Source organism: Schistocerca serialis, chromosome 6 (assembly GCF_023864345.2).
Source record: "Schistocerca serialis cubense isolate TAMUIC-IGC-003099 chromosome 6, iqSchSeri2.2, whole genome shotgun sequence".
NCBI lineage: Eukaryota > Metazoa > Arthropoda > Insecta > Orthoptera > Acrididae > Schistocerca > Schistocerca serialis.
Window position 1 is genome coordinate 656,070,532 of NC_064643.1, and position 16,823 is coordinate 656,087,354.

The 16,823-nt window shown below is 38.2% G+C and overlaps 1 protein-coding gene across 1 annotated transcript in view; it reads left to right on the forward strand.

The window, feature by feature from the left end:
* Positions 1–15,064, forward strand: part of LOC126484478 (RNA-binding protein 8A) — a 49,468-nt gene extending 34,404 nt beyond the window's left edge. Inside the window, exons 4-5 of the mRNA XM_050108006.1 lie at positions 5,952–6,076; positions 14,871–15,064. Of these exons, the coding sequence (XP_049963963.1) occupies positions 5,952–6,076; positions 14,871–14,898 (153 nt within the window). The 3' untranslated portion in view covers positions 14,899–15,064. The remainder of the gene's footprint in view (positions 1–5,951; positions 6,077–14,870) is intronic.
* Positions 15,065–16,823: the final 1,759 nt, after the last annotated feature.

The following is a 16,823-nucleotide window of genomic DNA, read 5'->3' on the forward strand; positions in this document are numbered from 1 at the left end:
AATGTAAATAAACTGATTTCATTCACAAAGAAAGTGTTTCAAAAGGCTCCTGTTCACATTAAGACCTACAAAGAAAAACTATTAAATTTGCCTTTACCTCCCGAACCAGTGGTAACTCATTGGAGTACGTGGGTCGAAGCTGTGTTGTTTTACAATGAACATTTCGAGTCCATTAGAGAGGTACTAAACCGTTTTGATAGTGCAGAGGCTTTGGCAGTTTGCCAGTGCAAGGAAGCTTTTAATGATTCTGGTATTAGAAAAGACATTGCTGCGATTAGCACTCATTTTTCCCATGTACCTGCAAGTATTAAAAAGCTTGAAACTCAAGGTTTGGCTTTGAATAAATCTATACAGTCAATGAATAAAATTATTGTTGTGAACTCCTCACTGCTGGAGATATTCCCAAGGAAACTTAAAGAAAAGATTGAAACTATTCTGTAATTTGAAATTGTTTGTGAATCTTGCTACAAGTAAAAAGATATACCTTGTGTGCCTACATTTATTTGCATTACCAATCAAGGCATTGCTACCCATTTTATTCAGTCCACTTACCATGGTACTCATAGTTTAGCTGCAGCTTATATGAAAGTCTAACGCTTTTGTATCTCTGTTAATATATCTTAATTTACTGCAGCAAATGCTAGTATGATTGCATAAAAGAAAATTATCATTCTGGAAAAAATACATTGCTACTCACAATGTGGAGGAGGTACTGAGTCACAGAAAGGAAAAACAAAAATGGCTGCTATAATATTAAAGCTTTTGGACAAAGTCTTTTTTTCCAAAATGAAGAACATGTGCGCACACTTTTACACAACCACAGTCAGTCTTGTAAAATTTGTGGTATGGTGGATGTGTGTACTTTAAGAGTTTCAGTAGATCATTTTTTCCAATGTAATAACATGCATGTGGGGGTACAAGAGTGGTAGTGTTTCCATAAGTTCGCTCGGACAGCAACATTTTATCTTTATTGAATGACAGTCACTGGAGTCTCTAGTTAGAAATCATAGAAAGTTGTGAACAATTGTGGTTAGTGAGCTGCCTTTACAAAGACTGGCATGTCTCTGATAAAAACTTCTTGCCCCTTTCTCTTTCAGCAAATGTTGACAAGAACAGAACATGATGTTGTCCATGTTTGTGGAAATGTGGCTGTTTCTTCTCTGTAGATGCAATGACTCTGATACATACACATTAGGATGGTACTGTTTTATCTTTCCAATAATAGCAGAGTCACTTTTCTGAGAATTGAAATTGTGTTGTAGAACAAAGGGCTTTTATTTACAGACCTAAAATCTGACAATGTTTGCAATATATAGGATAGCATCAACATTTTTAAATTTTGATTTAGACTCCCCACGGTAGTCACTGTAATATGTTTTGCTGTTGTGGGTAGATTCACCAATGGATGTGTCATAATACATGAATTCATATCTTGCAGGGCCCTTCAATCAATGTTTTCACTCTGATGTACATGTAGCCAACGTCGTGTACTTCATCATGTATTCCCAAATTGTAGATCTGTAATTGTCTCTTGTAACATATTGCTCCCATTTATAACACTGGTGTGAGTGACATTTTCTGCAGCATGAATGCCAATACGGCTGTTGTTCACGGCTTCATTTTGCCATTTCAGTACCTGTTTTCAAAGAATAACATGGAACTGTGCCCATGCAGCTTGATGCTCAGCACCTTATGCAGCTTGTTCTGTGTCACCATAAATGCTGCAGCATTTGCATCACAGGTTTGCAGGTATCTTAGAATCCGATGGAAATGTAAATCTCATACATATTGAACACGTGGTGGCATAGAGACCTACTAATGTGTGTTCGTCATTGGAAGAATTTGTTTCTTATAAGTGCAATTTTATTGTCATATTCATGTCAGATGGTAAATACACTGAAGTGAAGTGACATAATCATGGGATAATGATATATAGGTATACAGATGGTTGTAGTATCACTTACACAAGGTATGAATGGGCAGTACATTGGTGGTGGTGTCACTTCTCTACACAGGTGATCCATGTCAGAAGGTTTCCGACGTGATTGTAGTGCACGATGGGAATTAACAGACTCTGAATGTGGAATGGTAGTTGGAGGTAGACATATGGGACACTCCATTTCAGAAATCACTAGGGAATTCAATAATCTGAGAGTCACTCTTTCAAGAGGGTGCCGAGACTACCAAATTTGGGGCATTACCTTTCATCACGGCCAACACAGTGATTGAAGGCTTTCACTTAAGGGGCTCCGGAAAGGCTCAAAATCATGAAAAGTTCAATTTTTACTTTTTTGCGTTTTCTGAATCTGCAGACTATTACCTTTTAATAGATATATAATTTATTCAATTCCGAAGACTACAACTATTTTTAATTTTTTTTTAAATGTGTTCTACATGGGCGTGACCCACTGTGGCACTGTTAAACTGCTGTCAAATGGTGTTATTATTAACGTCCGTGTTCATCAGGTACATTTTAGTGATGTTAGATAAAGTATGTGTTGTGGCTAACCTGTGATGGTTCAATATATATCGCTGGTGTGATTGTCGTTTGTTTCATGTTTATTTACTCTGTCGTTATCCCGAAAATATTCGTAATTAATTCTGTTTCTTGAGTCTCTGTTTTGTTGAAGTATAATAATGAGTAAAAGTAAAGTTATTAGAAATCCTCTGAAGGCTTTTAAGAAAAGGAGAAATGTTGGAAAGCCATAGGTATGTGTTATTACTGTAAACAATAAAGACGATAACCAAGTGAGTGAACCTAACCTCTCAAGTACACCTCCCATAGCAGTCAAAGTGGGAAAGAAAATACTTCACAGAAGAAGCTTGGTTCAATGAGTGAAAACTATGAATGTTTTATGGGGGAATCGGATGTGAATGAAATATTTGATATGTCGGTTCTCAAAGGAATTTTTTCAAACTGTGTAAGATGTATTCATTGTAGTGAAGTTGGTCTGGAACTCTCCGTAATAAAGCACGTAGGACTTGCTAGTGAAATACAACTGAAATGTGATAAGTGTTCATACATGACCACCTTTTGGAACTGTGTTGCAGTAACTGCAACTGAAGAAAATGGTAGCAAAATCTAAATGAAGATAGGTTCTAACATGGTACGAGCGATGCTTGCTTTAGACAAGGAACGCCTTCGGGCTGCAGACAAGGCTGTAAAGAGTCTAGAAATACAAGCAAGAGTAAACAGGAGGAGGAACAAGAGGAAGCTGGAGGAGGAGTTTGCAGAGGATGAAGATAATCCATCCTATGGACCTGGAATGCACTAAAAAGTTAATCCAATCTTTGTCGCTCGATTCCCAAAACTTTTATTTTCTCATACTAATTACATGTTTTCTAAGGATCTTACAAACATATTTGTTTCAAACTTTCAGTAAATGTTACACAGTACCTTCTGCATAATTTAACACAGCCTTTTTCCAAATAACTGTATATTTTTGAATATATAAATAAAAAATTGCAAAAAAATGTTGTGAGTTTTCATTACAATTGAAAAAAAAAATCATCTTTAATAACTGAACTAAAATTTTGTAAAATCCCTGTGTTAAGTTGTAGCCCATATTCCAATAAATAATCTGTAAAAAGTTCAACTTCCTACCTCAAATACTTTGTGAAGAAAGATGTAATTTATAAGCGTTATTTTAACATTGCAAGTATAGGGCGTTCCGGAGTCCCTTAATGACTGAGAGGAGCGGCATCTGCAGAGGGTTATCAGTGCTAACAGACAAGCAACAGCGCATGAAATAACTGCAGAAATCAATGTGGGATGTACAGTGAATATGTCTGTCAGAACAGTGTGGCAAAATTTGGCATTAATGAACTTTGTCATCTCAGCATTTTTTATATTTACATTAAAAAGGAAGAACAAGGAAGGTCATTAAGGATGGAACACAACCTCAGTTTGAGGGAAGGATGGGGGAAGAAAATCGGTTGTACCTTTTGAAAGAGCCATCCAGGCATTTGCCTTAAACAATTTAGGGAAACAGGAAAGTTTAACTCAGGGCTTGAACTGCTGTCCTTCCAAATGCAAATCCAGTGTCTCACTACCTCACCACTGCTTTCAGTCCCTGTCCATATTGTCCTTCTGACTGATGTGTGAATCTTATGTTGAAGAAGTAAGTAAATTTCAAAGTCATTTCGTCTCTACTTCTTGGAGTTTTGTGTAGTCCATGCTTTCCTCAAATATCAGAAGCAGGCAGTTTACTTGCTTGCTTTTGTTGTAACACCAAATCAATTATTCCATCTGGAATGCACAATGTTTCACTTTCACTTCATACAAACAACATGCGCTTTGCCGCTAGCTTCTTGTAATTTTTTTCTCCAGTTGTTATGTTATGTTTTGATTCCATTGCCTTATTACAATGTCTTCAAATAGAGTTTACTGTGCCTGATCCCACGATGAAAGTATTTTTCGTGACTAGTCCATACTGTAAAATTTACTGTATATGTCTCATGATCTTTCCAATATACCAGGTTGTTATAATCCTTATAACAGCCGCATGCTTTAAGTGTTATTTCTTGGGCCTTAATGGGTTTTCCTCGTACAGATATGTACACCTGCTGTCATTTATAAAGTTTTTCATAATAGCTTTTTTATGTCTTCTGGGATATCTCTTCTGCTTTTGTCCGCAGTGAGACAGTCTCATAATCTGGACACACACACACACACACACACACACACACACACTCTTTTACACATATCAGTAGTGTGCAAAAAATTTGGGTTTTAGGCTGTCAGGAATTTTCTAATCACTTTACATGTTTTTCAGTCAGTTGTCTTTCGAAGTTGCATCATTGCAACAAACTAACTTAGCTGTTTCATCACTGGAAGTACATTTGCGTGTTTGGTACATCCTATCATTGTCACAAGAAGCAGAAATGTCAAAGGTTAACTAACATTGTTCACAGAGGTTCTTGTAGTGCCACATTTGCTCGATTGTGACAGTATTATAGAGGCACAGTACGGCTGTTGTCATTCATGGCACACGTAGACAAGGGTGTTGCCTTCCAGCTCTATTCCCTATCTCAAAATAAGCCACAGAGGCACTTAATCACCTGTGGCACTGAGCTACGCAGTTAACAAAATTGTGAAACAAGACAGTATAGGAACATAGTTCTTTTAAGTGTTAATCCTGTGCTGTGTGCTCCAATACCTAGTGGGAGTAATTTTCTTCTCTTGAATTTCCACAGCTTAGACTTTTGTTTCATTGCATTAGCACCTCATTGATGTGGTGCCACTTTGTAGCCATTTGTTCATTGCAGTTATTCAAGAGTTCCAATGGTTGTTCTCCACTTTTAACACAGACACACTAATTTTATTACCATTCTTCAGTAAATGGATAGCAGCCATCAATAGACATTACATTGATGTCAAAGCATGCTTCTTTTAGTGGCAGTAAATCATGAACCTATTGAGTGTGGGTGATCTATTTTTGTATTGTTTTACAGTTTAAAAGTAAGCATAAAAATTCTCTAAAATAGGGTGAACAATACCAGTGGTGTGAAGGAAACAAAACTTTTTCTAAAGTTTGATGTTGTATGTATTTATTGGATGTGTTTGTTTGTTGTTGTTGGGGGCACTGGAAACTGGATTCATAGGAAGCCAAATGTGTACTAAAGTTTTGTTTGTTTTTACCCAGCTGTTGCTATTCGCATCATTTTTACTGCATCTTGTCCCTCACTGAAAAATCACAAAAACAGCTTCTTATGAAATGTGTGTATGCAAATGAACTAGAATGACCTGAACTGGTTTACTATGTGCAGTAAGTTTTTAAAATACTGTACTAATTCATAACTGTATAGCTGTAATTTTAGCTGTTTCTGGTGCTGTCATTAGTTACCTCTAAGTTTACTTAATCTACTACGTAAGGTTTCCTGCTAAAGGATGTGGTGATTTTGTATTTATTTATTTTAAAAAAGTTTAGTTAACTGTTCTTGAATTTCAGGGCTATGCATTAGTGGAATATGAAACTTTCAAGGAAGCACAAGCAGCAAGAGAATCTCTTAATGGCACCGAGTTTCTTGGACAACAGATAGGTGTAGATTGGTGTTTTGTTAAAGGGCCAAAGCGGTAAGTGTTTCTCGTATCCCAGTTAATTTTTTACTATTTTTTCCCCACATTCAAATAGCAAATAGTTGGTACTAAGCCCTCTTGCAAAATCGAGAAGTACTTTCCTTTTTCTGCTGAAGTTTTTATATTTACTTATCTTACGTAATGTATTGTTCTTCAAGTAATTAGGCTCCTACACTTCCTTGGTGTTTACACCACAGACTGGTGCACAAAAGTGCACTTTCAAATATTGCAATTAGCTGACATTGTCATGATGCATTGTTATTTTGCTCCAACTAAGAATGCGTATGTATGAAACAGTTGAAAATCCAGGATGGAATGTAACAGTATTATGAAAAGGATACTTGCTACTCACCATACGGCGGAGATGCTGAGTCACAGATAGCCTCTATAAAAAGACTGCCAGAAAGTGAGCTTTAGGCCAACAAGGCCTTCATTGGAAACAGACAATATACACTTGCGTGTACTCACACAAACATAACTCAAACTTATATGACCACAGTCTCTGGCTGCTGAGGCCAGACTCCCCAGACAATGTGGTGTCGTGTGTGTGAGTGTGTGTGTGTGTGTGTGTGTGTGTGTGCGTGTGTGCGTGCGTGCGCGTGTGTGCGTGCGTGCGCGTGCGTGCGTGTGCGAGCGTTGTCTATTTCTGACGAAGGCCTTGTTGGCTGAAAGCTCACTTTCTGACACTCTTTTTGGTGTGCCTATCTGCGACTCAGCTTCTCTGCCATATGGTGAGTAGCAACTATCCTTCTCATAATATTAATGCATATGCATATATACATAAAAGGGTCTTATTCATCCAGAGATTGCTGGGACTGTTCAACACTAGAATGTCCAGCTTTGAACTATCCTGTATGCCTAATGGAGGTCACTTTGACTGATAAGGTTTTTACAAAATGTAACGATATTGTGTATTTATTGTCTTTAATATAGCTTTTATTATTTTTTCATGTATAATAATAGTAATAATAATAATAATGTGGGTACATTTTTAGTCGAACATGGCTCTGCCTAAGATGGGATTGGAGATGCCCTAAACAGGATTGGAGTAGGTTATAGTGGGAGGATGTATAGGATAGATCTTGTATATGTATAATAATTATGTGGACACACCTGTTGCAGAGATATTACCCATGAGGCACAAGCGGTTGAGAACAGGAATGGAATAGAGAGAGACAAGTTTATTGCATAGGTTTGGTGGGTGGCAGAATACCACAATGGGAGGGGTGAGGAGGATAGTAGGGAAGATACATGTCATTTCAGGGCAGTCTCAAAAAATAGTTGAAATCCTTACGGAGAATGTGATTCAGTTGCTCCAATCCTTAGTGGTACAGAGTCATGAGAGGAGTGTTTCTTTGTGGCTGGACAGTGGGTATTTGGGAGGTGGTAGGTGATTCAAGTGGCAACATGTGGACACTCTACTTTGGGACGAGTTTGGGAGGTTAATTTTCTTCTGTGAAAGCCTCCATGAGACACTTGGCATATTTGGAGAGGAAATACTCATCACTACAGGTGCAATGATTACAGAAGTATGGAAGGGACATTCTCAGTATGTAATGAGTGGCAGCTGTCAAAATGGAGGTATTGTTGGCAGTTGGTAGGTGTGATGTGGACAGAGGTATTAATGTAGCTATCCTTGAGGCAGAGGTCAGCATCATGGAAGTTGGCTTGTTGGATTGAGGTGGACCAGGTGAAGTAAATGAGGGAGAAGGAATTAAGGTTCTGCAGGAATGTGTGTAGGGCATCCTCACCATCATTCCAGATCACGAAGATGTCATCGGTGAATCTAAACCAGGTTAGAGATTTGGGATTCTGGGTAGTTAGGAAGGATTCCTCTAGTTCACCCATGAGTAGGTTGGCATAGATGGTGCCATGAGGGGTGGCCAAGGCTGTACCACAGATTTGCATGTTTAGTGTCTGTGAACAGCCGGTACTGTGCTTTCAACTTCAGAAAGGCCACCACTGTGATAGAAATTCATTGTATTTCCCAGTCAAACTTTAGGTGACAACGAACAGATGTTCAAGAACTGTTTCACACAACATTGTATGAAGTTCATCATTATTAACTAGCAAAAATGCCAAATAAACCAGGTGAAATGCATTTCTGGGAAAAGTGGTCAATTGACTGCCATTGGGAACCAACGGTAAATGTACAATTATCTTAACCCTTTTGTAGGCTGTGGGGAGAGATACTTCCCACTAAATGTATTTCTTTACAGCATTTAAGGGAATGTGTGTTATCCTTCCTGTACACTCCTGCCATCTAGTGGCAGTCTGCTGCACCAGCTATAGTTTCTGTTTGTTGTGAAATATAGCCTTCAGGACTGTGAGAAGTATTATCCCACCAAACAATGGTGTTTTAATGATTCTTACAAAGTATGGTTACCACCAAAGCAGTTTCTGGAAGGGGCTTGGGAAGTATATACAAAATTTGTGGTCCTCGGGAAGCATACTTACCAACAACTTAGGGGTAGCCAAAGCGTTTGGGAATACATCTTACCAACTCTGTCTGTGCCTGACATCTTGTGGTAGTACACTGCTCCAGGTGTATAAAAACTGCTGCAACAATGGGTTTCTGTTTGTCATGGGATCAGTACTGCTGTCAGAACACATTGCTTCGCTTCCGTAGTATACATTATTGTGACCTGTATCAGCTCGTACCCTTATTGTGCAATAAAGTTTCTAGAATTGTTTTCACATTGTGATACATAAACTTTAAATGTTGGTAACAAATTTTTTTTTTTTCAAATAAAGTAAAAGAAAACATAAAATAAAAACAGGAAACACTGTTTTTATGTGCAATGGCAGCATATAACAGCTCATAAAAGGGAAATAGGAAATCCTTTTACTACCTTAGTTTTAATACCTCACAAAGGTGCTGTGGTGATATCTGTACCACCACAGTTTTTGGTCCTAATTCACAAAATAAAATTATCAAAAAATAAACATAGTCAGTTGATCGCAATTGTAAGAGGATAGCAGAAAACTATCTTCACTGAGTTGCTACAAAAAATGCTCCAGTGAAAGGATTAAAAACTCGTAGTTACAAAGGGAACAATTAAGGCAAATGAAACCACAATTAAGTCATAAAGTCATGGAGTGGCCTGTTTTAAGCATAAAAGAAATTTGGGTTTCAAAATAAAAAATCATCAAGTGATATCCACCTGGCATTCTAATGTTAAGGTCCCTTTTTCCTTGTGCAATTAAATGCTTTGTGTGAACTGACTATTGTTTATAATTATAACTTTATAATCTGCACACACACACATGCTCAGTTACATTAGACATTTATCTAGCAGCATGTAACATCCCCTTACACTCTGACGAAAAAAAAAAAAAAATTAAATAAAATAAAATCTGTGCTTGGCTTTTGTAATTCCATTTCCGGTGAAGAACATAATTTTTCTGACGACTATAGTGAGTCTACTTTCAAAGCAGAGAACTGCTCGTTGTAATTACACTTCTGTTACTGAATATGCATGTTAACCTCTTCCAGTCTTCATAAATTAATCTGTCGACTGTTTGTTTCTGAATATTAATTTCAGAAGACACATGTTTCATGTCTTTCCTAAGGAAGGTTTTCTGCAAGCAAAGAGCACTTTTGAGGTCATGACTTTTGGCCAAAATACATACATACTCCCAGAAGATACTGACAATCTACCCTTTCTACTACCTTGTCTCACGTTGTCACAACGTAATTTTTAAAAGCTCCAAAAAGTAGATTTATCTCTGTTTAAAAATTCGTTTGGGGGGAGGGGGGCTGGCACATATGCATGTATGTACATCTACATCTATCCTCTGCAAATCACAGTGTGGTACATGGCAGGTGTGTTTACACCTGCACTACTTCCTCTGTGCACTAAGTGGAAGCTGCTGTTGCACAAAGCGGCAAGGAGGTGCACATGCTGGTGAAGTCACGCATGCCTCTGATTTGTGCGCACAGGCCACCACATCCAGGCACAGGAGCCTCTCCAACTCAGATTGAGAGACACGTGCAACTGTCAGGCTCCTGTCCGTAGTTCTCTCTGCTTGGTGCTGTTTTTTACTACACCTCACTGTTAAAAGATTCCATTTTTGCTTGCTTTCAAATTTGTCTTTGCGATAGAACTTTGGTTGATTTGTCTGAAAAGAAACACAGGGAATGTGTAGAATATTATTGTGTGTTTCTGTATTTATAGCTAATAAATTCCATGAACTATGCAGAGTGAAATGAAATGACTTGTCTACAATGTCTCACAAATAAGAACAACCTGGAAACAACAGAAACAGTCTTAGACAAAATAAAAAGCCTTTGTTCGTACTTCTGATGAATATTTGTTAAAGAGGAGGAATGATTCAAGGGTTATTGATGTGCGGAAGCTGTCTTTGTTCTTTTATGACATTTTTGATTCATAAATAGTTACTTCAGTGAGAGAAAATAGAACAGCACTGAAATCACAAATTAAATAGCTGCTTTCATTATTGTATGGATACTGCAGAACCATGTTTTTGGTTCTGCAGAGTTCAAGGCATTCCATCTCGCTTCAAAATCTTGTGTGATGTGCAAAACACTATTTTCTAAGAGTTATAAAGCAAAAATCTAATCGAACACTTGTGAAAACTATCACTTCCCCCCACCACACACACACACACACACACACACACACACACATGCATGTTCTGAGATCATACATGTTCACATATTCTGGGACTGTTGATTGTTCGCATTAGGCATGAAATAAACCTTTCATTTTACAGAGAAAGAAACATTTAAGTGGTCATCACCTTACCTTAATGTGGCTTTCCAGGGATTTCACCAGATCTTAGGAAACTTATGGGGTGATGTTACATTTCTATGCAGGAGATATCTTGGACTGAACTTCAGATTGGGGTGGTTGTCACTAGTATCAAGAATTCAAAGTATCAGAGTTAAGCTTGTTAACAGGTGTGGCATGAAGTCACACATAGTGTCTCTGTATTTTGTATTTTCCATTCATTATCAGTGGTCTGATGTAGCAGAGGGAAAGAGCAAGGAAATGGGACTCCATATTTTGTGTTACCGCAATAGTTCCACATTTACTCATGGAAAAGTTATGATGAAAAACACCACTACAAATTGTCAAGGCTGTCTACAACTCAGGTTCAGAATAACTGACGATGTGGACCTTACAGATGCCCAGAACATACTCTTCTGCATTCAGTGAATCAAAGTTTCATGAAGGGTGATCACCTTACTTCCTTTAGAGAATATATTTCTTAAGAAAATTAGAAACCTTAGCAGCATATGTCTCCCAGCCTTTAGCAGAAATATGCATTCATAAAGTACAAGGTGTCTGTAATTAAAGTTCCAGTTTCAAAATGCTGTAGAAAGTGTGTCACTGCTCGGAATGATGTAAAATTTGAACAGCATACTATTGATACAGGAAAAAGTCAGGGAACAACATTGTGAGTGTATTACTGTAAATGGGCTCGCCTACGAATAACATGCAAATTGTGAAATGATGGCTATAAGTAGAGTTGCACATTCCATCATCTGTACTGTTCAATGTGCCTGACTGCATAAGTTTGGCAGTCAATTTGTGGCTCTGTTAGTTAGGTAAGTACATCCACAACGGCCAAATCATACCACGTCGGATAGGAAAAAATTGGTTTTTAATTGTACTGAGGCCAAAGACTACATAGAAAGAAAAATAACATTATATTTTAATTGTCCCACATAAAAAGCAAAATGACATTAGTCTGTAATTGTGAGACTGGTGCAAGACATGTTCAATATGCCATCCACTGTTTTTCGCCTCAAGTTGAAAGCGACAAACAGCGTGTTCCACAACAGATCGGAGTGTCCACATTCAGAATGTGTTGCCCAATGTGTGCCTTCAGTTGAACTACTTATATAATGGGAGTACTCAACACATCATCTTTCAGATAATCCCACAGCCAGAAGTCGCACGTCTTAAGATCAAGTGATATGGATGGCCAGCTACACAGAAATGATGACTTATAATTCTAGACTTTCTGAAATGCTTCTGCAGCAGCCATTTCATTGGCTGTGCAATGTGCAGAGGAGCACCATCTTGCATAAAAATCATCATAAACACACTGCAACCGTGTTAAGGGTTGGAAAGATGTTGGTGCACAAAAGACCATACTAGTATTTCCCAGTGGTGCTACAGGTAGCAGGACCCAAAGAACTGATCTCTTTGGGGGAAAAATACGGCCCTACAATAAACAATGCCACCAACCCACCCCACACTGTCGCTTTGTAGTTGTTGTGTGTGCAGATTTTCCATTGCCCATATTTTGTAGTTCTGCATATTGGCATCTCCTTGGAGGTGGAAATGGTCTTCATCTGTCCACAGAATGTTCCATGGCCATTCATTGTTCATTTCCATCCAAGCAACAAATTGTGTAATGAATGCTTGTCTCTGACAGACCAGCAGAAATCATCTCTTGAACATTGGTGATTTTGTGTGGATGTGCAGGATGTTTTTTTAGGTTTTTATGCACCATACTCTCAGCCATTATCAGCGTTCAGGCAATTCCCCATGCTCTGCAAGTTTGCATACCAGCGCTCAAATCCTCCTGCTGTTCTGTGACAACATCTTTGACAGAGGTCGGATGAACTGCTTTCTTCCCTCTGCCATATTGCATTTCAAAAGGTTTACAATTTTGCAATCTTTTCTCCAGACCCTTAGCAAAGGTAAGACCAGTGACTTTTTTCATACCCTTAAGTGTCCGGAAGTTCTGTAGGGCTACTGGTCCACAGTCACTATTCTTGTAACAGAGCTTTACCAGCAGCATGTGATCCCTCATGGAGACAGTCATGTTGGGTGCCTCTGATGCAAACTGAGGAACAACCCTGTGCTGCGCATCTGTGGGTATGCAGATTCTGTTGCTTACAGCGCCATCTATTGTTCAGATTTTCATTAAATTCTGTACTCCCACCCCACCCCCCACCTCCCCGCATCATTACTATGATGGCTTCAAAACGGAAAAAGGTGGTCGTTTCAATGGAAGAAAAACTTAAAGCTTTAAAAAGAATAGACAATGGTGAAACTTAATTAAAAGTGGCGCAAGATTATAATGTCGGGAAAACAACAGTTGGAGTCTGGAAAAGGAACCGCAATGGAATTGAGAAGTGGTGTTCTCAGCGAGCACCCTCGGCTACTTTGGAAGATCGGAAAACCATGAAAAAATGTGATAATGAAAAAGTAAATGAAGCTTTGTTCCTATTGTTTACTCAACATAGAGATGGTGTACCCATGTCGGGATCTATTTTGCAGGAAAAAGCCTTAAAGTTTTGTAATGAACTAAACGAAGGTGAACCTGATTTCACAGCTAGTGTATGCTGGCTCAATAGATGGAAGAAAAGATACGGAATTCGGCAACTTAATGTCTGTGGTGAAAAGCTTTCAGCAAATTTTGAAGCTGTTCAATTGTTTAGGAATAAACTTCACAAGGTATTGGACAAGGAAAACTGAACAGGCCATCAAATTTTTAACTGCGACGAGACTGGTGTCAATTACAAAATGTTACCAGAAAAAACATTAGTGTCAAAGGCCGAAAAGGCAGCGCCAGGCTACAAACATAGCAAAGAAAGAGTGACAATTCTTGCATGCAGTAATGCCACAGCAAATTTGAAAATGAAACTATGATAGGTAAGCCAAAAAATCAGAGAGCATTTAAAAATGTATCGAAAAATGCTTTACCAGTGGAATATTACAACCAAAAAAATGCTTGGATGAGCTCAGACATTTTTAAAGAATGGTTTTTTAACGAGTTCGTGCCACAAACTGAAAAGTTTTTGAAAGCCAACAACTTGCTGCGCAAAGCACTGTTGCTTCTAGACGATGCCACTTGTCATCCTAATGAAGATGAACTTCATGATCAAAATATAAAGGCCATGTTTTTGCCTCCAAATGTCACATCCTTATGTCAGCCTATGGACCAAGGGACCTTAGAGACACTGAAGAGAAACTACCGCAGAAACTTGCTTTCCTCTTTAATTAATGCTATGGACAAGGGAGAAGACATGCTAGAGCAGTTGCACCATATTAATTTGAAAGACATAGCTTATGACATGTCCCAGTCTTGGGAGAGTGTTGGAGAAAATTCTCCAGATGATGAAAATCTACAGCAACAGACCGAACCAGAAAATACTACCCTGCTTTCATTGTTACGAAAAGTTCCGGGATGTACTGACGCCACAGAAGATGACATAAATGAATGGATTGTCCAAGATGAAGAATTTGAAGTGACAGATGAAATAGTCAACATGGTAAACGAAAAAGAAGAAGATAAAGAAGCGGATGTAGTGGAGGAAAGTGCACCCAAGATTTCTCACAACGAAGGACACAAGGCCTTAGAACCTGCTTTAAAATATGTAGAGCAGCTGGAGGAAACATCGTCTACTGAGGTTTTACTTCTTAAGAGACTAAGTGATTTAGCAGCAAAAAAATGGCAAACAACAGGCAAACAAAAGACAATTACTAACTTCTTCACACAGTAAATATCTAAATATCTATTCAGTCTAATTTGATTTGTTTTGTATTAAATGTTTAACTCATTTTGCCTACTTTAGTTTAATTTTTGTGGTTTTTTTTTTTTTTGTATTATTTTCCATGTTATCCGACCTTCCTGCTTATCCAACCTTGCCGTGGTCGGTTTAGGTCGGATAATCGAGACTCTGTACTTTAGTTTCTGCCTAGTTTTCTCCAGTTGTTCTGCTGTTATGTATACGTTTTTCTTATCAGTGTTGCTTCTTGTGTTTGTCAAATGGAGATATTGTGTAATGTCTTCTTTCTTTTTACAGCACGAGGAGAAGCCGCAGGAGGAGATAAACATGTTTTGCACTATATTTACACACTTCCATTGTGTTTCTTTTCATTCTTCATTGTTTTTTATCTCATTTTTATGTACGATAGAGGTTCATATGAAAGCTCTTGTAAGTTATTACATTGAAGGACTATGAAATATTTGGAGAAAATAAATATAGTTTTCCATTAACTTTCTTTGTTATGCTTATTGTTACCTTGTCAACAGGACATTAAATCCTAATCTGTCTTCCTTCTTTCGTTCTTTATTGTCACCATTTTAATATACTTCTGTGTCAACAAGAAAAAACAAAGAATGTGTGAAAACAATAACTACATTTCTTGTTTATTGCGTTTGCTATTACTATAAAATAAAAGTCAGATGATGATAACTCAAAATGTGTAGGAGAGAATTGGTGAAACATAACTTGAAAATTAATTACAGGGACGAATAAAAGGCAAAAGAAGAAATAATAGTTAAATGTGTTGATGTAATTTGTCTCATTTCTTAAGATATTTTGTCATTTGCAGTATAATGTTGCATGTGAACTCTGTCTTTTATTCCCCTAAATTTGAAAAGAACTGAAAAATTCTACCTTGTAGAAAATTTTAACACATTATGCCCGTGTTCCCACGGCAGGTACGGAAAAGCGTAATAAAGTGAATGCTTGTAAGTGTTTCAGTGTTAGACATAGCATCCAATGGAGAAACTTTATTCATTGAATTTGTATGTACTTATTTTCAGTCCAAATATCAAGTACATGGTGATTTACAGTAATTATTGTCATGTCCTAGCACACATCCTATCACCAGCTTGCATGAAGATGTGGCCTGTCAGGGCATTAACAACAATGTGGGCTGAGGCCTGCTAGTCACCTTTAACAGAGTGAGGAGGAGTAAGTCTTCTAGGATTCTTAGCACAGGTGATTCTGGAATGGAGAGGAAAAGTTGTGATTTGTAGGAAGTAAATAAGTAGTTTAACCTTATTTGGAGGCAGCAGCTTTGTATGTTTGCAAATCAGTGAGTACACCCTACCACTCTACATGTTAGGCGTGTCCAGCCACTCCCAGTTCCTGAGTTCTGCCTTTCGCTATCAGAGAACAGCGCTCTGCTTGCAACTTGTTCCGATGACACACAATAAAATACCTTAACCCGCAACTGGAGACAACTGCAAGATAGCGCTTGTTCCTCTCTACGTTCTGACAAACAGAAAATATGAATTATTATTTGTTGTGACTTACACAATTGGATATCTTATTCACACTCAGTGACAACTGCAAGACAGCACTTGTTCCTCTGTATATTCTGACAGACAGAAAATTTCAAATACTACTAGACAAACTTCATAGTGTGTATCCATCTTTAACAGGCGGAGAACTCTAAGAAAATAACTGTTACTGGATACTCACTGGAAATTCACTTGTCTACCCTTGAATGTGTAGTCTTCTTAGCACCTTACAGCAGAAACGTTAAAGTGTCACTCTATAGTGACTTGGAGGCTCAGCAGTGATACTGTGCCCTCCAACTTGGCTGTGGTACTGGCAGCTTTTGTTTCATAACTCACTTGGCGCTCTGTGCCTGTGGCTCATATACTGATTTCTCAGTGCACTTGGTCACTTTCTCCTGACTCTTCCCTAATTTGTGGAAACACGTGTCCTCGGTTGAAATGATTTTTAGACACACGCAATCTTGCTACCATTTGCATGTTGCCTTGGCTGTCTGGCCAGTGTTACCAATGTTGCATACAAATCTGTTATGACCCGACAGTGACCATGGCTGTGTGGGCACTCCACTTTCGCATCTGCGTGTTGTCACTTGTATGGCCTACTCTGTTCCCTGCCAGCCATATGTTACATGCTACCGTGTGCCTCCTTATGTTACTAAAATTTGTTAGCCATGGCACTTCCTACATTAGTAAAATTTGATAGCTATGACATTTTAGTCACCATTTA